At 45.8% G+C, this 22,794-nt stretch overlaps 1 protein-coding gene across 9 annotated transcripts in view; it reads right to left on the bottom strand.

Moving 5' to 3' along the window:
- LOC112563631 overlaps positions 1–22,794 on the bottom strand; it is a 39,594-nt gene that overhangs the window by 15,896 nt on the left and 904 nt on the right. For 2 of the 9 annotated variants that reach the window (XM_025237801.1, XM_025237803.1), the window contains exons 2-4: positions 18,756–19,336; positions 4,867–5,010; positions 508–2,508 (exon numbers count right to left, since the gene is read on the bottom strand). In XM_025237801.1, the coding sequence (XP_025093586.1) occupies positions 508–2,236 (1,729 nt within the window). In that variant the 5' untranslated portion in view covers positions 2,237–2,508; positions 4,867–5,010; positions 18,756–19,336. Of the gene's footprint in view, positions 1–507; positions 2,509–4,866; positions 5,011–9,198; positions 9,221–18,755; positions 19,337–19,516; positions 19,736–22,794 lie in introns of those variants that run through there. The other 7 variants (XM_025237800.1, XM_025237802.1, XM_025237808.1 and 4 more) reach the window with 5 other exon arrangements.

Below are 22,794 nucleotides of genomic sequence, written 5' to 3'. Positions count from 1 at the left end.
ATGGCGCAGCCCATGCTGTCCCTGTGCCAGTGTAAGCCAGTGCAGTTGAGTGTGGCAAAAGAGAGCGAGCTATAGTTTACACATGCTGCCGACAGCCAGCCAGACAGGCGTGCTCGGAGCGCCTCAAGGGAATAGAGACAGCAATATGCTTTTCTCCCCGTTTCCTCCCCAACCAGCTACCCAGGCTGGCAAAACACCATCTTGATTTTGCTGATGCTGGGAAATTATAGTAACTGGAAAAGGAAGATAAAACTTTTGATCTGTTCGTCAGTCTCGTTATTATCGTCTTCGCCGTCGGAGACAATAACTTGGAGATCCAGACAAAAGAAAGCTGCCTTTAACATCCACTTTCGCGAGTTGTCAGTAATGAAAGTTCGCTTACCACCCCACCTAGCGCACGAAGAAACAATCCAAACCTACAGCAGCTCTGTAGCAACGTTTTTCCCCACTCCTCTCCCAATCCCCCCTTATCCACCCACGCCGTTGAGACGAAAAACGACTTCGTACCTTTGACGCAGATGTGCTCCACCATGTGGCGCAGCATGGCGCAGACCGTGTCCCGTTGCAGGAAGATGGAGCCTAGCTCGGAGCGCAATAGTCCCACCCGGTTGGTCCATGCCGGCTCGTCTAGGAAGAGGTCCAGGTTGCGGCCGAAGTGCTGCCACAGCGTGTCCATGTAGGTGGCCACCACCTGCGTGCGGATTGACGTGTCAGCGTTGTCGCCCCACGACACCGTCTTGCGCCGAGAGTCCGAGCGGGACAGCACGGGCGTCTCGCCTTGCGCTTTAGGCGGCCGCGACACCACGGGGCTCAGGGGCACTTTAAAGTCCGTCCTAGCCTTGGCCTTAGACCGGCCGTGGTGGTGGTTGTGATGCGAGTTATTGTTGCTGGTGGCGTCATTCTTGCGGAGGAGGGAGGTCGAGTTGCACACGATTTGCAGGAAGTTGTCCGCGAACTGTTGCTCCTTCTGCGAGAACTCCACCAGGGGCGAGGGTAATCCCGACAAGTCCGGCACGCGCACCGAGCCCACATGGAGTAAGGCAAGGTTCAAGCTGGCCTGGCTGCCGCCCACTGCTTCACCTGCTGCCACCGGCGGGGGCGACGACAAGAAACGCGAGTGTAAGTGCACGCCGCTGACACTGGACACGGGGTCGTCCTCCCACTCGAAAGGCGGCAGGTGAGTGGCTGTGCGGAGGGCGGCCAGAAAAGCATCGCTGGCGGTGAAGAAGCGGTGCGTCAGCAGCGCAGCGTAGCGGGAGCGCTCGTTGGCCAAGATGCCCAGCACCTTGTGGAAGGGCACGGCGCGGATACCGTCACTCAACCGCCTGCCGGAGTTGGCCAAGGCAGGGTGGAGGTAGAGAGACGGCAGGTGACGGGCGGCGAGTGACGACTGCGGTGAGTACACGCCCTCCGCGACCACGTGCGCACGGAAGCTGACTACGATGGTGTTGAAATCCTCCAGGCCTCGTGTGATGTTCCACAGGACGTCGGCAGTCAGGGCGTCCAGGGCGCAGTGCGCGAGCACCTCGAAGCCCACGTGGACCAGGCGGTCCATCAGGAAGATAGCGCGGTCGCACAGCGCCCCCAGGGTACGCCGGACCGCAGCCAGCTCGCGACAGAAGAAGCCGAGCAAGGGCTGCGCCCAGCGGCCGGTGTTGATGCGTTGCTTGACAGAGTTCCAGTGGCCGGCGTGCACACGCAGGTCCTCGCAAAGGGCGTTGAGGCAGTACAGCTTGCTGACTGGCGCGTCCAGCAGGCAGCCGTGGCGGATGGCGTAGGCGGTGCGGTACTCAGCGCTCAGCAAGGCCTCCAGCTCCTCCACGAAGAGTTGTGCGCTGCGCACGCGGTACAGGCAGTCCCGCAGCAGCTCCAGCCCTGCCCGCTCCTCCAGCAAGCGCCGCAGCTGACTGTAGTAGCCGCCCAGCTTGACGCCGCGCCGGCAGTGTACGAAGTGGCTGCCTCCGTGGTCCGGATTGCGCTTACAGGCGTGGCGGCCAGGGCCCAACAGATGGAACGCCTTGCGCAGCAGCTTGCATGCGTCCTCGGCGTCGCTGGGGTCGAAGACACTCTCCACGGAGGAGAAGGACTGGTCCATCTCCATCTCGTAGCCGTACATATGGCACGGCACGTCTGGCGGCTCCTCTTCGTCCACCGGCTTGGCTTTGCCGATGGCGTGGATGGAGGGCAGGCGGCCCGCAGGGCGGGCACTGTAGCCATGATACACCGGCTCGTACATGTTCCCGTGGCACGGTGGCTAGTCCTCACGGCCTTACAAGTCGCTCGTGGGATGCGCCCATTGCCCGTGCTCAGTAAGCCAAGTGGCCGACAGTTATGCATGAAGTCTCGCGGCTTCCGTCAAAAGCCTCTTTTGTGGTGTCTTGGACGTCCACCGACTCTCTTGTCCCTTCGGTGACGGACTCCTTGTGACCAGGATGCTGCATGACCCACATACGGTGCTGCCGGTATCCAACACGCTTTTGTCAAGAAACAAAGTGAAGAAAATTCCGCCTGAAAAGAAGATGGGAATAAACTGTTATATTTTAAACTAGACTACAAAACAGATGTGCATGTCTGTGTAAGGGAGGGAGACAATTACAAACATCTGCCTGTGGAACAGGAGCGAGTCGAAAAGCTACTAGCGACGTTGCATGAGACATCAGGTACTCCATACTAAGCCCCTGGTTTATGCATGAACACATCTATCTGGATTACTTGCCAGTTCCCTCCACTTTTCTCTTTCACTTTCTTACCAAAATACAAATGTAAGGTATCTAACGAGAGCATAAATCCCTCAAAGCACTCAGAAACTACAGGACTGGCAGATAAAATGTAATATGCATAAGTTCAAACATGTGCGTGCGTGTATGTTTGTGTGTGTGTGAGAGAGAGAGAGAGAGAGAGTAGGGTTGTTTAAGTTTATAGACATAAAAACTGCGGTACCCTTATACCATGGGTGGGCAAAGTACGGCCCCCCCTTTTTTTTTTTTTTTTGGACCGGCCCATCAGCCAAAATGCGAAGTGAACTTGTTTTAATATTTTTTTTATTTTACTTAAGCTAATTTGGTTGAAAGTCAATTTATCAAATACGACTTAGTGTGAAGACTTATCATCAATCAACATTCTAACAGAAAAAGTACAAAATTAACAACGCGTCTGACGTGTTTGACGGAGTTGTGAGAGAGCATCTGTGGCGCTTGATGTAGATCGTGTCACTTCCACGAGATCACAGAAAGACTCAACACTTTTCTTAACAGTCACACGAGGGAAGCAGCGACAGCGTTCTCAGACCTGTCTGGTCTAGGGCAGAAGCATTCAGAATCGTTCAGAAGCACCAATGGGGAACTGCGACATCATCTCTCACTGTCTACTCTACAGCGCTCGTTTCCCGCAAACGAACCTCCGTCTTTCGCCATAATACACGGGCTGACTCTGTTTAGCATGCAAAGCATGGGATGAAGCTGTTTTCCAGCCCCAACACAAAATAGTTCACTCGCTACGACTGCCACGTTCTCTATAACACTATTTTCGTAAAGGCCTACGACTGCCCAGCTTTAATTCACTAAACATATTTTTTTTTCTCTCCCCCACCCCTTCTCCCTAGCTTATCCCATCAACTGTCCATAAAAAATTATTGTGCACAAATCTCTTTGCAGACGAAGCTAAATATTGCAGGGATAGCATTACTCAGATATGGAAAATGCCATCCACATTATAACCGCCATAATCATCGGCAATGTCTGATTTAATCGTTAAAGCTATTGCGCAGATCCTCTCTCCTACCGTATTTAGCTGCTGGTTTAGACCGACAAAAAAGGATGGGGGGATTAGAAGTGGCTTCTCCACTCCTCATTCAACGCAGTGGTCAAGTGCCCAAGTCTCCGCTGATTTATATTCCAGCGTCGACAGCCGGCGGACACTCACCATAACGCGATCCATCACTACACTTCGCAGAGGGGAAGCCGGCGGCGGGGATCGCAATCAACCAGTACACTTTTAAACGCCCGCCTTTTCGCTGCCGCCGCGATGTCCAGTTATAAAGCTGCTGACAACCCGGACCTAATCCTGTCGGCATTTCTTCCAATTTTGTTCAATGCATTAAGCCAACGTTCGCACGCTCACACTCAGAGCATGCGCGCCCGCGAGCACTCGACCAACGTCTTCTGCGCGTGAGCTCGTGAAATCTCAAGCGTCCTCTCGCCAAAATTATCCGATCGCGACGTTGGATTCCGAGGGAAACAAACAAATAAAAGCAGCCAATACGAGGTCCCGCCAACACCATCGATCAAGGTCACAAGCATGTCCGGTTCTATCAGACCCGACGACCATGCCCTCAACCTTGAGTTCGATGCAGAATTGTTTTCGTGACTAGTTGCCATGTGGTTGTATAGAAGGGGTGGGGATGGTAGGAGGCGTACAAACTCTCCTCCGGTTTTCTGGGCAGCGCCTGCTGGATGGTCATGGTGGATTTTTTCCACCAGAAAGCCACACGTGGCTAATCCAGGTTCCACAAAAAAGCATAACATTGTGAAGCGCCTCACAAATAGAATTTAAGACTGAGATCGGAGAAAAGATGTCATCTGTGTACTTACTGACCTAAAATAAAATGTAAGGCAAACAGGCTGTAAAGAGTTCAAGCAGAGCGAACTTCTATCTTCCAAGAGTTGATACTTCCTCCAAGAAAAGAATGTGCGGTTATAAGGTGGATGAAATTTTCTACATCTGAGTAATGCTAACCCTGCAATATTTTGCTTCTCTGCCGATAGAGGCCTTAAAGTAGCGCGCGAGAACTGGCACCAAAAAGTGTTCCAGCACCGAAACGACAAAGAATGACAATAAAACTGACTGATAACATCCTTCTCAACTTACAGGGAGTAAAGCGGGGTCTTACTCAAACCAGCACCAGCAGTCGCAGTCTGTGGAGGTACCCTCACGTGCCAGAAGCAGCAACGATGTCGTCAGCCCTTACCAGTTCTGCTAAACCCTGATCAAAGGTTCCGGACTGAAGCTAACCTGCAAAACAGATCAGCAATGTCATTTTGATAAGCTTGTCGAGATCCTTCGCCGGAGACCCATACAGGGAATATAACCACAATAAAATTGTTACTGGCCTCTATTAATGAATCTGAAACTCTCGTCTGTGCCTGCAGGCTGAAATATGGATTGGGTTGAACATCGGGGTTAGAGCTGTCGTACAGAGTAATACATACAGCAGCCTACTGATTTGTGTACTACCGCACATTAATCCTCCCTTTGATCGTCTGATCATGGCTAGCGGCAAGATATCCTCCTTCATCATGGATACGCATAGTCGTCTATGGAGGGAAGCGTTCTCTACCTTCGCATTCAATTTCTTGACCCAGCAGTCTCCATCATAAAAAATCACTTTCATGTTTTACTGCCGGTCCTTTTTGCATACTATTTTGTTAAGCTCTAAAATGAATTGACTTCTCAGTAACTCCGAAATGAAATCGTGCAAAATATAATACATCTATATAATCTGTAAAAAAAAATCAAAATATATTTTTAAATATGCAAATTATAATACACCTATAAATAAGTAGATCTATTTTACGAAGTTGAAAGAAAGAATGCTTGTCATTAATGTTTGTCAAAATAAAAAAAAAAAACAAACAAAATACATAAAGAAAAAAGTTCAATATTCCTCACAAATCACCTTAAAGAGAACAAATGCTTCAAGGTTACGAAGATGAAAGATAAACATTTCTAATGTTATGTATTTGTCCCGGAAATAATGTTAACTTACGAGTTACTGAACACAAAGAGATGTAAGTCCAAGGAAAAGATGGCGTTGCTATCGGCAACACAGAAAGCAATCATGTTCGTCTGCCATGAAGGTGTCTCTGACTTGCAAGGTTGGGTTTTTTTTTTTCCTCTTGCGTGCGAAGCCGTATCCCATTTATGTCCTACATTGCATTCTCCGCGTGCAAAGCCCGATCATTTCTGTCCTACATCCTATTATCTTGTGTGCGCCGAACCCGCCGCCATCGGCGAGCAAAGCACGTCATCACCCGAGGCCACGGCAACAGATTGGATGGTAAGCTACCTTCAGTGGACCGGGAACAAAACGGCGGGCTCCTCTGTGCACAAATAACCTGGAAGTCCTAGCCCTGAGTCGCTATGCCAACACTTCGAATCCAAGACGGATTCAGACCGGAGGGAACCTTAACATTTATTGTTTACCTCCCAGTCCATATCCACGATAAAGATCGCCAGGCAAGCGTGAACGACTTCAGAAGGAGATGCAGCAAATCGCTTTCAATAGCTGTTCAACGCTTCTACGGTCGATAAGACGCGACCTTTCCTGTCTTTTCTTCTTTCTTTCGCGGAAATACCCTTCAGCTGAAAGACTGAAATGTCACAATGTTTTAGGCCTCGCGGTAATATCAATAGTTAAGACTCCATGCCATAATTGGTCGACAAACTGTTCTTCCTTGTGAGCGGGTTAGCCGCTAGACGCTGCTTTTGTCAACTCCGGCCTGAACAATACATTCAACACTCCTGGTGGTAAAATTCGGGTACTATTATCATTGCAGAAGAATTATCACCTGCCAATAAAGCGAGTTTTGAAAGCTCAAACTTCTTCAATGCAAAAAATTATCCTTTTTATTCCTATCACAGAAATTTGCTAGCGCAAATTGGCTAAAGACTTCGAAATTCTCTCAGACTGCAATGTTGAGGACACAACACCTTCGTAGATATCGTCTAAACGTCAATCTGTTGTCTGTTCTGACGATTTAGTTAACATACCATTGCACAACATTTCTCATTTTATTATTTTTACCGTCCCTCGCGACCTTGTCCTGTCCTCCGTACTGTATTTAATCGCTCCCTGCCATCTGCTTCCCTGCAACCACAGCGCAAACAGTACGTAGACGACGGTCAGGGATCGTAGTTACGATGATCAAAAGTATCGTCAACAACGCTCTCCCGCCGTGGGTACGACACGTGCCAGACTCGATGAATATGCACCGGAAATGGGGACACTACCATTGCCAGACCGTCAGATCTTGCCGAGACAATCGATTGGGGACCGTCAAACGCTAGTCTCGGGCAGTTCAAATTTCTGCCAGTATGTGAGAGGCAAAACACTGCTCCGATTTGGGTTGGGGGTGATGGTTTTTTTTATTTAATTTTTTTTTTTTTTTTTTTGTAACCTCCTTACTGCAAAATCTAAGAGTGGCACGGCAATTTCTCATTCACGTGAAGAGAAAAAAACTGAAGCAGAAACCAATGTCCCAAAACATATATCTGACGTATCTCTCCTCCTGTTTTGTTCCTTTACCTTTTCACAACAAACGACATACTTTGTTCTTTTTTTCACTATTCCATCTTGCATATACAATATCTAATGGAGGACAAAAATGAGGGACATTGCTCTCAACTCGCAGCTCACACACAGCTGCTGTCTAGCCATTCAGACAGTAGACAAGCCATCGACTAAGTTTCTCCTATCAAGGGTAACGCATGATTCCTGCTTGTCTGTCGGAGCGTAAACCGATTATTACAACGCGCATCTCGACTGCAGCTGCTTTCAACGCTGCTTGCCACTAAAATAAGAAATAAAAAAATCATCATTCAGGGCCTCCCTTGCAGCATAAAAGTCGCTGTTGCTGCCGCTTTCCCGTAAATTTCTGCACGCAGCAGTTAAGTCCTCGTTCCGCAATTTGCGAGAAGGTGCCGACGGAGAGCGGCAAAAGGTGAAGGAAAGTTCAAGCCCAGGCTCAGCACTCTATCAGGCGAGATTAGTGGCTAGCAGCATAAATGGTAATGTTCCCCGTCTAAACACGTGACGACGACTTGAGCCATTAGCCCGCGACGAACGTGACGTGGCTGCTGGAGCGGATCGAAGACAGAGCCACGCGTCCTCCCGTGAACTGGAGCTGTGACGTCAATAGAACGGGTAGGAAGGAAGGGAGCGGGTCGCGAAGCAGCGCTCAACACCCGTTTAATGCAAAGATTTCGCAACCTCGTGGTTTATGCGGTCTGTCGCTAACCCGCCCAATGTGGCAATAGCATCGCGAAGACAGAACCTGGCAGAAAGTGCGAACCAAAGAGGAAAAAAAATATATATATGGTAATTTGTTGAATAACAAGATTGCTGCAGGTGTTCTGTTTATATTGTGTTTTATGATTGCCCCTAACGCCGAGATGCTCCACTTCAAATAATTACGACTATGCTAACGTTCGCTGCTGCTAACCGATCATTTCATCATTATGAACGAGGCGTTTTCCGAAATGAAGCACGGACTTTCAGTAAATTTTTTGTCTCATCGATTGTCGAGCTTGCTCAACTGCACCAAACTATTCGGAAACTGATATTCATCTGATACACAAAAGCTGTGGGCAGGATGTACATAAAGTGAGAAAATCCGCGGTTCATAGAGTGCAGAGGAACAAAACGAAATTGAGAACGAGAGAGTAAAGACGATAACTAGGATTGCTTCCCACGTCCTCTCTCTGTTCAGCTTCCATAGACCTTTCGAGTCCCTGCTTTTAAAAGACCACCTCTCAAAAAACAAAACAAAAAAAAAAACAACAAAAAAAACAACAACAAACAAACTGAAAGGCAGAGGACTTAAAGGCGGGTTTCACTTTCCTGTGCACACATCAACATCTTGTCATTGATCATTCACAATCCAGTTCAGCGTCTCTATTTTTTTTTCCTCGAAAACGGTGAAGAAAAGGCCACAGCTACCTAGTAATAATCAATAAGAAACAGCCATCAACTGATAAGGTGTCTCTGTATTTGCATGCTGACTCGGTTCTCAAGTCTCGGGGTTGTGCCCGCTGACAGCCAGCGGTAACGTTTGGCTTTGTGGCCACCCCGCCGTGAAGTTACCAGCGCTAGTCCACATTGAGACGATCGTAATGACCGTTATAACCCAATACAAAGTAATGTCGCGAGGTAACAAAGTATCGGAACATATCACGGCAGCATCTGTCGTCTCCAACCTCAGACACTACTGGTGTCTCTCTCTATCACTCGCACACACAATTTTTCTAGGACGTGTATGCACTTGTAGTTGGTCGAGTGAGCTCGAGAGCTAATCGCTGCAAAACGTTTGTCCACCGCCACTGATAGAATCAGAAACACGAGAAGGACTGTACATCAACGCCAGTGCCGAGCACGGCACATATAAACGAAACCGTAGCGACCAAACAAGGATGTTTGCTTACCTCTGCCTTGTGGGCGGCGGTAATGAAACCGCATGACGTCACTTCCAGGAAAGACGAGATGGCCATCAGACCTAGCAACAGGTGTGCTCCAATAAAACATCTGCTGCAATAGGTGTTATCGTCATCGGGGAAAGCCAGTCATGTTTAGTTTTTTGAGTCAGAAACCCCATGGAGGATAGCAGCCTAGCCAAATACATTTTCGCTCGTTCCGCACAAATAATCCTCAACCTATATCATCCCACTCTGTCCATATGTAAAATTTTCATCAATGCTGGAACCGACTTTTCTCGTAGACTAAGATGTCTTTTCCCGAGAAATGCTAATAGATCAATGACCTTGAGTGGCTGTTGCCGTCAAAAAAACAAAGTTTGTCTTCTGAGTCAGTCTTCTATCAGCTGCTAATGCATTTTGCAAGCAAAGGCGGCCGCACGGCTCCAGTGCTGCGTCTAGACACAACCGGTATCTACAACAGCATGACTTCCTTTCCTGTGGCTGCGGTGGAAGCGGTTACCTTTAGACACGTCTCTCTCATACCCATCATTTCAATTATGGCCCCTTTCCTTTTGCTTGCCCCTCCCCATTCTCCACCCTCTCTGAAAGCCTGGCAAGGCCCCAGATGATCCAATCAGTTGAACCCGCACCCCTTCAAACAACAGCGCAGTAAAAACCCATCATCATCCCACAGATTCACAACATTCGTATACGCGAGATTCATCGTCAAGCGCAGTAATTTAGAATATATATACTTTCTATTTGGGCTTTAACCGTCTGAGTGTCACGTGTTGTAATAACACGTGTTCTAAAGTTTCTGCAGGGGTCTTCCTAAAACCTTAGTTCTCCCCTGAAGGTAGAAAACTCTGCAATGACCCTACAGTTGTCAAAGGCAGGTATTTTCCCCCAAGTTATCGCAGACAAACTGACAAAACCGAAGCTCTTCAGCTTCTACCCTTTAATAAATACCGCGAAGAGTCAGAAAATATTCTTTGTTTAAAAAAAAAAAAAGAAGGAACTGTCTAATTCAGTTTATCATGCTTAGTCTGAACGGGTTCCGGACTTTGATCAAGAAAAGTTAAAAATATCCAAAAGACCATTACCAGTTCTTCACAACCAAAACAAAATAAAAATAAGGGAAAAAAACACACCACATGCGTCAAGAACAAAAATGGTAAGTGTTTAACATCCTGATTATCAACAGCCACCAGCCACCCGTGTACACACCGCGAGACCCGAGAGAAGCGCCAGACAAACAATGCAGGCCGACTTCATGCAGCTCTCCGGCAGCCGCGCAGCCAGGCCCCGAGGAAAGTGCAGGAAGCTAACAGCAAGCGGCAGACTGCACAAAGCGAGGAAAGGGAGGCGGCACAGGGCGCCTGGACACTAATCTCTTGTCGAGCTCAGAGACTGGCACTCCCTGTGAAAATCCCGGTCTTACTCGGGCCAAAACGCGGGTTACTGCTGCAGCACACCAAGACCCCCTCGGTGTTTCTCGCCGTCTCCTGATCCTTAGCCTTATACCGGCTAAAAATTGTTTCTTTTCTTCCCTTTTTTCTTCTTCAAGTCATTTTTCTGTCCTCTCTCTCTGGGGGAATATAGTCAAAATGTTTGAGGCAATAAAAATCTGTATGTGTATGGATGGAAACTATCTTGTAATAAAATACGGTCCTACGCTGCGTGTGCGCGTGTTTGTGGGGAGGGATAGTCTCATACAATAAAATACTATGGACTGTGACAAGGACACAAAACTACACCCTTGCCCTTTCTTCATCTTCAGTGTCTTTTCAAAGACAAGTTCTATCCCCGGTTTATAACATTCAGGATCTGCCATCCTGGATTGAGATCTTGCCTGGGGCACGCTGTTCCTTTTTGGCACGTGGCACCCGTTAACTGATCCGGCTGCTTTGCCATCGCAACGCCTCAACGCTCAGTGTAGAACACACATACTTCACCCATCCATGCACCACAATTTATAACTCGATTTACAATCCCACCATAGACAGGATGGCCTCATCTGATATAACTATTCAAACCAAACAATCTTCAGAGAACCCGAAGCCGTCGCTGTTCTGACGACCTGGGCGACCGATCGTTAGAACTTGAAGTCAGGACTCCGTGACGCGCAGCACCTTGCTATACGATCTGTGAGTTGCGACATCCACGCACGCCAACGTTCCCGCAGCGTCATCGACTTCCATCTGATGGGCGCGGGGCTGGAGGTGACGGATGGAGGGGTAGGTACGCTATTATGCTGAGTCAGCAAATGAAAATCGGTACAAGACTCGTAGTGCATTCGATGCTGATTTTACCCGACAAACAATTGCAACCATCGCTAATGAAGGGACATATAAGGTGCGTGTGTGCCTGCATGCACAGGGCGCGTTTTGTGAGGGCTGAGAGGTGGTTGGGTGTTCGTCGGAAACCAGAGCTGGAAGGGAAGGCAGTGCAGTATTCAAGGTCAAGAGACTTCGAGGGTAGCTACGAAGTTGAGGATTTTTTACGAGCAGTCGGCAATATCTTCCTTCTGCGCCAATTTGTAATTTTAAAAAACCAACAAAAGTTGTCCCTATACTTTTTGATCACTGACGAGTGAAGTGTTTGAAACCGCCCCTATCTTGTGACGAGTATCTGGAGGGGGGATGCTATTTTGTTTCTGTTTTAAATTTTGTTTTGATTTGTTTGTTTTGTTTTGTTGGTTTTTGTTTTGTTTTTTGTTGTTTTTTTTTGTTTTGTTTTTTTTTGGGGGGGGGGGGTTAAGGAGAAGGGGTAGTTCTTTTCCGTAAGAGTTGTACCTATCTCCTTTCTCTCGTTTCGTTTACTTCCCTACCCCACTGCTACGGTCAGCTTGATTCACTGAGAAAACATCCGCTGCGCCACTCGTGTATCCGCCTCCGGCCTGGGACTGCGCTGCTCTAATCACTCGGCTCTCCTTCCAGTGCCACTATCGTACCGATTTTCTTTTGTTAACTCGACATAATCCTGTACAGCCTCCCCTCCTGCAGTCTACAGCAGCAACCCCTGCTGGTTGTTGCCTCCCCCACCACATCCCTCCCTAGTACGAGAGGAAAGACAGGCTGGGACAGCGGTACCCGAGACTCCGCAGGGTAATCGTCAGTTTACCTCTCCACCTGTTACGCGATCACCGCAAATATTAGCCCTGCGTGGGCGCTAGATGTTTTGGTGGGACGATGATCGCTGATGCTTGCAGCGATTCTCCCCCAAACGGACCCTCACTCGAAAAAAAAGAAAGAAGCCACTATAATACAACAGAAGAGCCGGAAGCCGGGCAACAGACTGCTTAAGTGGCAGATGCTACAGCCGACCGTGCCAGTGCGATCAATCAAAATTTATCATGATCAACTCCCCAGGGAGGGAGAGAGGGAGGGGAAGTGCTTCTGCTCCGGTTTCTCGACATGTCCTTCGGTCCCTGTGGGATCTTTACGAAATTTTCCTGAATGATGCAACAGTCCGAAATGAAAGAAGCCTTTACTGGGACTTACTTCTTAAGTCGACCCGTGCCTTTCTCTTAATGAGATGAACACACCATCCGCAGTAGTAGTCTGCTCCCCAGTCGCCAGAGGGAGTTCTAATCGTGACAGTTTACACCCACAGTGTTCGACTCACTGTCGACTTGATGATCGCATGCCTCTGACACAGACTCGTACTTCGAGCGACCTGCTCGTGCACACAGTGCTACTGTATGGATTCGTCAGTGTCGACATTCGAGTTAACAAGCTCAGTGCAGATTACAAGACTTTGTGCGAAACATGGAAGCCACACTCACAGGACCCCAGGAACCACTACTCTACATCCAAGGGACGTAAGCTGGTCTGGTTCGGCCCCGTGACCGGCACGACATTCTGTCGAAGACTGTTCTTTAAGGTATCTCGCAAGGTGATGGACGCTGAGGTGGTCAGAAGAACTGTCTGAGGCTGTGAGCTTTTTTCCAAACAAGTTTCATTTTGGATATTCATAACATCATTTAGAGACCCTACAAAATCACCTACTTTTTTAACCTAACCCTGCTCTGTTTGGTCAGCCTGTACGTGTCTGTCCTGTCATGTACTCGTGTATATCCTGTCTATCCCGTTATGAACGTCTCTTGCTTGTCTCTCACAATTTACGCTGCTATTGTCGTTGTTGCCATTCACTACACATACATTTCTTTTCCAATAAAAAAAGCTTATTGATTTACTGGAATAAGCGATTGCCTTGGTGGGTCGGATCAAACGATTTCACTGCCCGGAGGTTCCCCACCCTGTCGTAGAGGTTTCAAAGACAGAAATGTTCAATGAGAGACAATTCGTGCGCCAGTTGCGCGGCTCCTAAAAGGTTTTTAGAAAACTCAACAGCCACATTTTATTTATAGCCTCTGTATACTACTTCTGTTGAGCTGTCGCCGAGGTGACAGAAGAACAATAGGCAGCATATAGCAAGCCAAAAACCAAGTGCATGTAACCTCACAGAAAAACTGGGGAAAGTAAAATTAATTCCACCAAACGCCACACCCTGTCCATCCACTATAGATGTGCCTAGCACCCTTCAGGTATCAACTGCACCATTCCATCTCAAGGTCTCCTGTTCTTTCTGGGTTCTAGTGACAGCTGGCAGCAAGCTCCACAGAGAAGACACAGCATCAACATAGTAACTAACCAATCCGACATGTACATCATCCACCCTTCTTCAATCACCTGGTAACGGACGAATATTATTAGATCTTTATTTTTATTTAAGTGTATGTGTGTCATGTGACTGTATGAACTGTACAAAACTGCATTCGTTAGTTCGTTGATTCTTTCGTTCCTTGATTTTCTGTTTTGTTTGTTTTTCTCCTGGTTATGAGGGTACGAAGGCGCGCGGAGAATGCTGGTTAGCGAAGGACTTCAAAAACAATGCCCTCAGCTATGTCCATAAAGCTGAGATATTATTATTATTAATGTTCTTTATTATACAATAAAGGAATCTCAGGACCAGCGATCAGAATTAACGCCATGGCTTATGTAATTAAATAACACTGTAACCTATACTGAAAGTCTCTTCAATCTTTCTATCAACAAGCATTCCCCTCACTTGGTGCTGTTACTTGCACAAAGCATCAAGGCTGAATTGAAAACGACGATGCCAGAGAATTTGTCTGCTTGTGTTTGTACCGAGCCTGCCCTGTTTCTCAGACTGCTCGCGGTGCCCCTTTCCTAGCCACAGTGCAGACTTATGGTCACAAATATAAGAGACAAATGTGGGAACAGCCCGATAAAAAAATCAAGCACCTACTGAGTTTATTCTGCACCCATCAATGCCTCTGTAAAGTCTAGAATAAAAATAATAAATAAAACCCGCCCTGTCTAAGCCAAACAAATGAATACTTACGATTAGTCATGGAAGACTTTTTTTAAATGTTATTACACGAAATAAGGCGAGTAAGTCTGACAGCAGACATCTGCTAGCAGGTCATGTAATTTTGCTTTAGCTGTTCTTCCCGCTATCAGTCATGTTGTTCTCGGTAAACGGTACAAAGCAATTTTTATCAACAAGCTGTGTGAGTCATTGCTGAGGCAGTAGGAAGAGGAGCAATGATGAGGAGAGACAAAGAGTGTTATGCTCAGAATCAGCGTCACCGAAGAATACTAACCGAGCTTGCAATCTATGAGCTCGAACCATTCGCGCAGAGGTACTCGTACCACACACACAAAATCAACTGATTTTAATTTCGATGCGCTCTTCCGGAAATAATGAACCAACCAGAAAAGGGTACATGGGACAGAAAACTGACCTGTCCGTCGAGTAAAATGCATCACCTACATATAATGTATCACCTACTGATAAACCACTTACCTACATCCTGTAGATACCATAGATCCTCTGAATCCCTGGCTAACCCACGTCTACAACGTCAGCAGCGATGGAACGATCGAGCGAAAAGGAGAGTGACAAATGATGAGAGTGCTGTCTACCGCCTCACCCAGCTGTTCCACCACCCAAGTGTCTCATCACCAGGTATGCATTCATCTGCGTGCGGTTATGCTGCTGCGCGCTATTATTAGCACAGTAAACTAAACCGTTATGCCGGCTGCCACTCTTCAGAAGTAAGACACCTTTCCCACACTACCCCCTCACGGACGCCACGGCTCCATTGTGCCTCTTGAAGCATCCTTCTGTGGGATGGTCAACATTCATCCTAATGGTCAACACTTCAGCGACGACGGTCTGGCAGCGGTGTCGACCCAGATTCCGTATCGATGGTGCAGTTCTAATCCGAAAAAGCCAGATAACAGTGGACAGCGTCTGGTCCTCCTGTAGGCCACACGCTCTTTGTTGTCTTGTCCTCTATCGCTGCTCATTCGTCGCCAAGCTCTCAACGTCGGATGCAAGTCATCGCTGCGCTCCCAAACATCGACGTCTTTCACACGTCGCTTCTTCTCCATAAAACGGTTTCCGGTTAAAAATCACTACCCAGAAAATGTTAAATGTGAATGTGCTATGTGTGTACAGAATTAATAACACTGCAGTAACAAATAAAGTGCAAGCTCATATTAAATTAGAAACTAGACAAGTTTTCTTCATTTTGCATGTCTACAGTTGTGGTTTTTAATTTTGAAGACATCTCAAAAACACCAAATTTTTTATTTAAAAATAGCCTTCGCCCTCCTCAAAATTTAGGATTAAACGTTGTTTAATTTACAAAGATAAATAAAGCAGAGTGTGTGTGTGCGGCGGGCGAATGATGGACGGACGGGTGGCGGTTCAAACTTGGTGAAATCCATACCATCTTTGTCCTATCCTCACCAACTTCGTAAGAATATGCCTTTGATTCGATCACACACTATGGTTGGTATACATCTTCGCGAAGCATGTTTATCATTTCTCCGCTGTTAACGTTACCAGTAGTTCCAAAATACTACGCAGAATAAATTTCATGCCTCTAAAACGCAGAGGGGATTTGGACAAAGTCATAATCTGAGAAAGTATCCTAAAAAAGCAGACAGACAAGGATGAAGCTGTTTCCACCTCCACAAGATTTATATTTCTCCCTCCACTCAACAGGTCGTGTTCCCGATGCCGAACTGTCAACCTGTCAAGTTAGGAAACAAACTGTTCAGAAAAAGTCCGCTCTTATCACCGCACTATCGCAGCTTCGCCAACGCTCAACAAAAGTTATATTTGAGTTCTACGTATTACTCTACTTTCAATACATTTTTATTTTACTTTGACTGCACTATATTCATACACCTGGTAAGGTTATATTTGTAATTCGGCAACAGAAAGGCGTCATTTTAAAAAAGACTTGTGTTTTAGTGAACATAATAATGTGAATTTAACATCCGCCAACTGTAAACCTCATGGGACCATTTCCCGGCATCTTTTTTCTCCATTTTTAAAGACCACCGGTACTGAAGGCCGTTTTGCTAGATGCCCAACCGATGAGGCAGTCAGGCCGAGCTTTTCTCTTTCCCAACTTTCCTGCAAGCAGCCGGCGGACACCGTGGTGAAGAGGAGGGAGTAGTAGTCAGCCCGGTCATCCTTCAGATCAATATGCTCGCACGTTCCACCAAAACTGGCGTCCACCATGAAAACGTGCACAGAATAGCCAGGGACGCATTAAAGTTCTATGAATAGCTACACGGCCGGTGCTTTTGTTACATCAAAATCACTACCACACCGAACACCCACCCCCGTTCCAAACGCTTAAAGAGCGAAATTTTGGAAAGTGGAGAGAGGGAAAGTTCTGCTTCTGTTTGTCAGCCTCCCCTTCAAAACAATATTATCCTGCTGAAGATAACAGAATTATTTAAATTCATTTATAATACATGAAGGTATAGTAGAACAACCTGCACAAGACAATAAGGTCTAAGGAAACATACTACTTGAAGGACGAACATCTAGATCGAGTGGAGTGGAAAGGAGGGGGTTGGGCGAGAAGAGGGTGGGAGGGGGTTGGTGTTTTACGCCGTGCTAGCAACTATGGCTATATCTCGGCAAGGCAGCCAGCCCTGTAAACTGATGCCACGTGCAGAGAAAGAACAGCGTGCCCGAGACGAGAAATGAACTCTGGGCAGCCAACCTTCACTGTATTGGTGACAGGCGCTAACCGTTGCGCCAGGTTGGGCGAGAAGGGAAGACAGCAAAGTCATACAGCTAGTAACTAGCAAACAAACCCATTCACATCGGTAGCGTCCTGGATACCACAAGATCTTAAGTACACATAGCAGAGTACGGTCACGTTAAAGCGGTTTCGAGAGTTAAAAAAAAAACAACCCTTGTACTAAGCCCGAAGTAAGCAAAATGAGGATTCGCTTTTTCCATATACAATGCTGCGGCATTCTAGACTACCACACGATCACCCGCACATCTGTAGGTAATCTTATTGCTACACTACTCTCTCCTTCATGACAACGAAGCTAATTTTCCGCAGGCACTTTTTCTTCTCGGAATGTCTTGCTGGATAGGACGCGGCCAGGTTTATTGATCTGCCTATCATCTTTGCTTCGTGTAAACACAACAGGTATCCGAAACACTGCTTGCATTATCTATCCAAAAACGGGTACGTCAAGTGAACAAACATGTGTACCAACTGTTTATCGATGTTTGCAGACTGGCAGTGTACGCTAATCGGCTCATTGAAAACCTATCCTCTGTCACACATTTCTTATATTGGATTCCTTCTGGGTCAGGAGTTTTTCAGGACGCATGCACTTTTGAGAAACGAAAAGTCTGCATCTGGCTTCGGCCCGCGATTGTCTGGTTCGATTGATAAAAATTTTTTTTTTAAAAATTCAAAACTATCGCTTTTCAGTCGACAGGCGGAGAAGCTTTCGGTGTTCGATATTTTGCAGTTCCGATGCATTTTCTTTATCTCTAGCCACTTTTGTCTTTCTTCTCTACACTAAGATTTCTCGGTTGTCTAAGCAAAGCCGATGAAAGATAAATCAAAATCACCCATAAATCAGACGATGTCACTCCGGCTTTTCGGCGATCATGCTCGAAATTGTTCAGTCCTCGAGAGACAAAGTGGCGGCTGCCAGAGACATCCCTTCTCCTTGTCTTTGCTTTTAGCTGAGAAGTATTAGACTTAAGACAACCTTCCAAATAATCTCCTACCCTCTTCGTCGTCTCAAAATTTTTAAAAAATAAACGTAATGAACGTCTCCTTCTCTACCTCGCCCTCTCAACTTATTAAAAAAAAATGAACGTAATGAACATATCCTTCTCTACCCACCTCTTCACTCTCTCAAAATTTATAAAAGTGGAGTTTAGTATACGCTTCATTTATTGTCTGTTTCTCATCGTCACGACCTTCCATAAAAGATCTACTCACGAAAGAGCTCAGCAGATTACACTCATGTTCAAAATAAACCCCTATAAACCCTATAATAAACCCCTATAAAGGTGCTCAAAATAAACCCCTATCAAACACAGCTTTGAATCGGGTCGACCCAATATAAAACCTGCTTACAGGTCTTGAAATGAAACCAAAAACACGGATAAATTCACACACATACTTCTTCCTCCCCATCCAACAGCACAGGACACCTGCTCACAGTTTTAAAAAAATCATAAATCATCACCTTCTAGACATCGATACTGTCATCTTCATTTATCCGAAGAATATAGTCATCGCTGCAACACAGGTTGAATTATGACATGAACTGGAATTCGTGCAGCGCTGAACGATGATGTGTATATCCCTTAAAGAAACAAGAGATCCGAAAGTGTTGTTTTCCTCTTCAAATGCATGCATCTCCTTCGACAAAAAGATGCTGGCCACATGGCCCTCGCTAATAAACATCTCCAGTCTAAACATCGTGGAGGCAGCTGTCAAACCTTGTACTGAGCATGGCGAAATCACCCTCACAATGGTTCGTTATCGTCAGCACAATGAGCTTTGGCTTTTTTTTTTTTTCCCTGCTCTTATTCTCATGAAGCCACTTACTGGGCACCAACTAACATGAATAAGTGTCCAGCCGAAGTTGCTCTCCTGTACAGCGGGGCATGCGCAGAGGAGATCCACGTGTTGATAAGGGCAAAACGCCTCGTCTTCAGGTAATCGTGCGAGGTGAAGCTGCCTTCCAGTTGGGCGGACCTGGCTAAACTTCGAAGATGACTTTTTCAGCGCACTTGAACTTTTCAACCGGCCCTCTCAAGAAACCTAAACAGAATAACAGACCCTTTAAAAGAAGTGTTTGTTTTTCAGTGCAGTAATTGCAAACTGCAGTAAAACTTTGTGAGAAGACTGCGCCTCTTCAAAATATTCGCCTTCTGTCGGCCCTTCAAACACACGCTAAACTCAGAAAAAAACTTTTTAAAGTTGGGATGGGACGACTTGTACCCTGACGACATGTAGCAAGGTATGTATTCTGGTAATCTGGCCGTGAACGTTGGCAAACTCTGGCTCCGCCTGAGCATCTGCTTGCACTGCGTTCCCTGTCTCACCACTGCGGCAGGGTTTGCTGATGCGCCAGCCTCCAACACGTGCGTTTCGCGGCGTGACCCCGAGGAGTCTGTGGCGACCTCGCAGTTCGTGCCGATAATGTCTGCCATCCAAAGCACTGCCGAGGTGCGTGCGCGCACGAACATGCGTCACTGTGCGCACATGCACTCGCGCTCGAGAATGTGTGTGAGCGCGCGCGCGCACGCTGACGTGGTTGAGAACGTTTTCACGTGAGTGGAACGTTTCGCTGGTGTAGAGCTCCGCTCGTGCCGCTGTGTGTTGCTAGCATCTGTTGTTGAAGTTGTCGCAGCCTTCCTTCCTCGATGTGCGCTGCTTAAAAAGTTTACGTTGACTAAACAAAGGGCTTTACACACATTTATATTCTCCTCCCTTACAAAGACTTCTCGTCTGTCTTAATAAGCTAGACAAGAAAAAATAAACCCCTCCCTCCACACACACCAGGTGTTTTCCGACTATTTAACGCACTTTGGCCATTATTATAAGCAGCGCTGCTGCTGCTGCTGAATATGACGATAATGACGATGACGGCCGATGATAGTCGCTGCTATGGTTTTTGTTTGTTTTTTTTTTTTTATTTCACGCTTTGCCTTTCTACTTCTTGCGAGGTTAAATGCTTCAAAACTGAATATAGACTTGGTCACTGCCTCTAGTATCACATAGCTTACTCTCCGACACAACCCGAGTTTCTGGTAACTTTCTATTTAAACATTTCACAATGGTAAAAAGTCACTGAAAGTTTTGTTCCAACAACTTACAAACTTAATTTTTTTTAATCAGCGCGACTAATTGAAAATGCTATTTTCTGGTTTAATTAATAACAAAATATTCTGTACCACCAGTTGGTGAGTCAGTCTCGCTTCGAATAGAAATTTCTTCATTACTGAGAGCCTCTGCATATTGTTTATCTTTGCGTCAGGATGTCAAGTATCTACGAAAATTTCAGTAAGAAAAATACCTGGGTCTCTTTTTAAAAAAACATACACAACAGGATTTTCGTCTTTAGCAGGGAGGTAGCTCAGATCTGGAACCTCTACATATCTAAAATGTGTGTCATAACATTATCAGAACGAGCACACAAACAGCTGCCATTCCAGAAGAGTGCGACATTGCCAGCAAGGTGCATGCAGCATAGTGAGGTGAGGTAACGGTGGAGAATGCGAAGGAGAGAGACGGTTACATTTGTAAAGTATCAACCAAAAGGTGGTGGGGGTGGGGGAGAGATGAGAGGGGAGGGAAGAGCTCAAAGCAACTACGTCGGAACGGTGACGACCCACACCTCCGGGCAGGTTCTCCTATCGATTGCAAGAAACAGAGGTGATGACTCAACGTGCTTCTGGCAGTGGCAGAGTCTCGGCGGCTCGCTGTTGTCTGGCTCTGCCCTCTAGCCTGCTGGTATTTTGGTCATGTTTCGAGCAGGAGAAAGCGTTATCATGAGTGCACAGACACTGGGACTATGGACTGAACACGAGGAAGTTGTGAAAACTTCATTTTCAAGATACTATGCAACTTATTTCAGTATCTCCCACAGCAACCGAGAGGAGGAAGAAGGAAAAAAAATCAGCAGGCAAATGGAACAAGCACCTCTGAAATATACTGCAATGGAAAAAAAATGATTGTATCTATGGCAAGCTGCACCAGATAAAACCGATTGACTGAGTTATGAACCTCCAGATTCTTGTCGAACTTTATCCATAAAGAAGCTGGTCTTTTGTGGCAGTCACGTGAGGTTCACTTCTTGTTTTGGCAATCTCGAACAAATTCATGGTGTGTCTTCTCAGCCTAATTGTTCATGGTGTAGCCTGGCAGTCTCAGCTATGTTAAATTTATGATCACAGATTGTACAAATCCTCCATTTCCCTGTATCAACTCACAGAACCTTCTTTGTTTCTTATTTCTGAACCATATATCCCAGCTCAACCACTCATATTCTCCACAAACCTTCATATTCTTAGAATTCGTATTAATTCCATTTCCACAATCATCCTTTTCTACTTCTCACATGCTGCGATATTTGCATACAATATGGTCACATATATCAAAGCTGTCTTATGTCATGGTTTATCGTAAATACAAGTCTAAGCATGTACCAATTAAATCTCCTTACACAATGACACGCGAAGCTGTAAATGGTTTTCTCCACTTTAAAGGTGAACATGTACGGAGGGAACAAATATTTAAATGCACAAATACAAGTTCTGAAAACTAAACAGATTGGGAGGAGGGGGTTTCATGTTTTACACAACAAAATAATTTCACTCTGCTAATATCTATTCTGAATATTCAAATTCTTGGAAAGGTCATGACCTGCCAAATTTTCTTTCCAATCACAACCACCTAGGATTTTTTTTAAAGCTCAAAGCAAGAGGTACAGCTGTCTTTTACATGCCTCTGACATTCAACCTCCTCTCTCTCTTACTTCCATGTAGCTAAAATCAATACAGAAGCAGCAGGCCCTGTGTACCACTTTGATCTTTGATGAACTCTGCTTGGCCTACTGCTGGCACCTACAAGTGAATACAATATTAAGAGGCACCTAGCATACAAAAGAACTAATCATGGGGCTGACAAATTTGGGGCAGACCCATCCGTTTTTCAGAGCTGCCCAAAATTAAAAATAAATGCAAGAAACTATTGCAACTTCATTCCTGCATTTGTATTTGAATAATTGAACAGAAAGTTCTGGAAAAAATGTTAAGAAATTCTGGCACACACAACCTTTTCCATAAAAATTCAAGTCATTCTTCATTTTTAAAAAAAAGCCTACAATATGTAGAGAAAATCTTACTTTGGAGAGCCTACCTAAATACTAAGCCTTCTTTAGGATATAATTATTTAAACAAATAACTCTCAAGCAGCAACTGAAAATTCAGATCCAATAACACTGACATCCAAAAAAATCTAAGAAATATAAAGGTATCCCCTAATTCCTGCAAAATATCTGATTCACCAGCTATTCCCTGACATATCAGGAGAATCTATTTTTAATCAATCAAGATATGAAAAAGGAAATATATAATCATCAACACCAAATGATTGCAAATAAGCTTTAAAAGTATCATAATCAACAGTAGAATGATGGTCAAACAGGAAAGGAAAAAGATGTTATCAATTGGAAGAGAAGTTTTCAAATTTACTGCCACAGCTAAAAAACTAAC

The sequence above is a fragment of the Pomacea canaliculata genome, linkage group LG5 (assembly GCF_003073045.1).
Source record: "Pomacea canaliculata isolate SZHN2017 linkage group LG5, ASM307304v1, whole genome shotgun sequence".
Lineage (NCBI taxonomy): Eukaryota > Metazoa > Mollusca > Gastropoda > Architaenioglossa > Ampullariidae > Pomacea > Pomacea canaliculata.
Note: the sequence above shows the minus strand (reverse complement) of the source record. Positions and strands in the feature narration are given on the sequence as shown.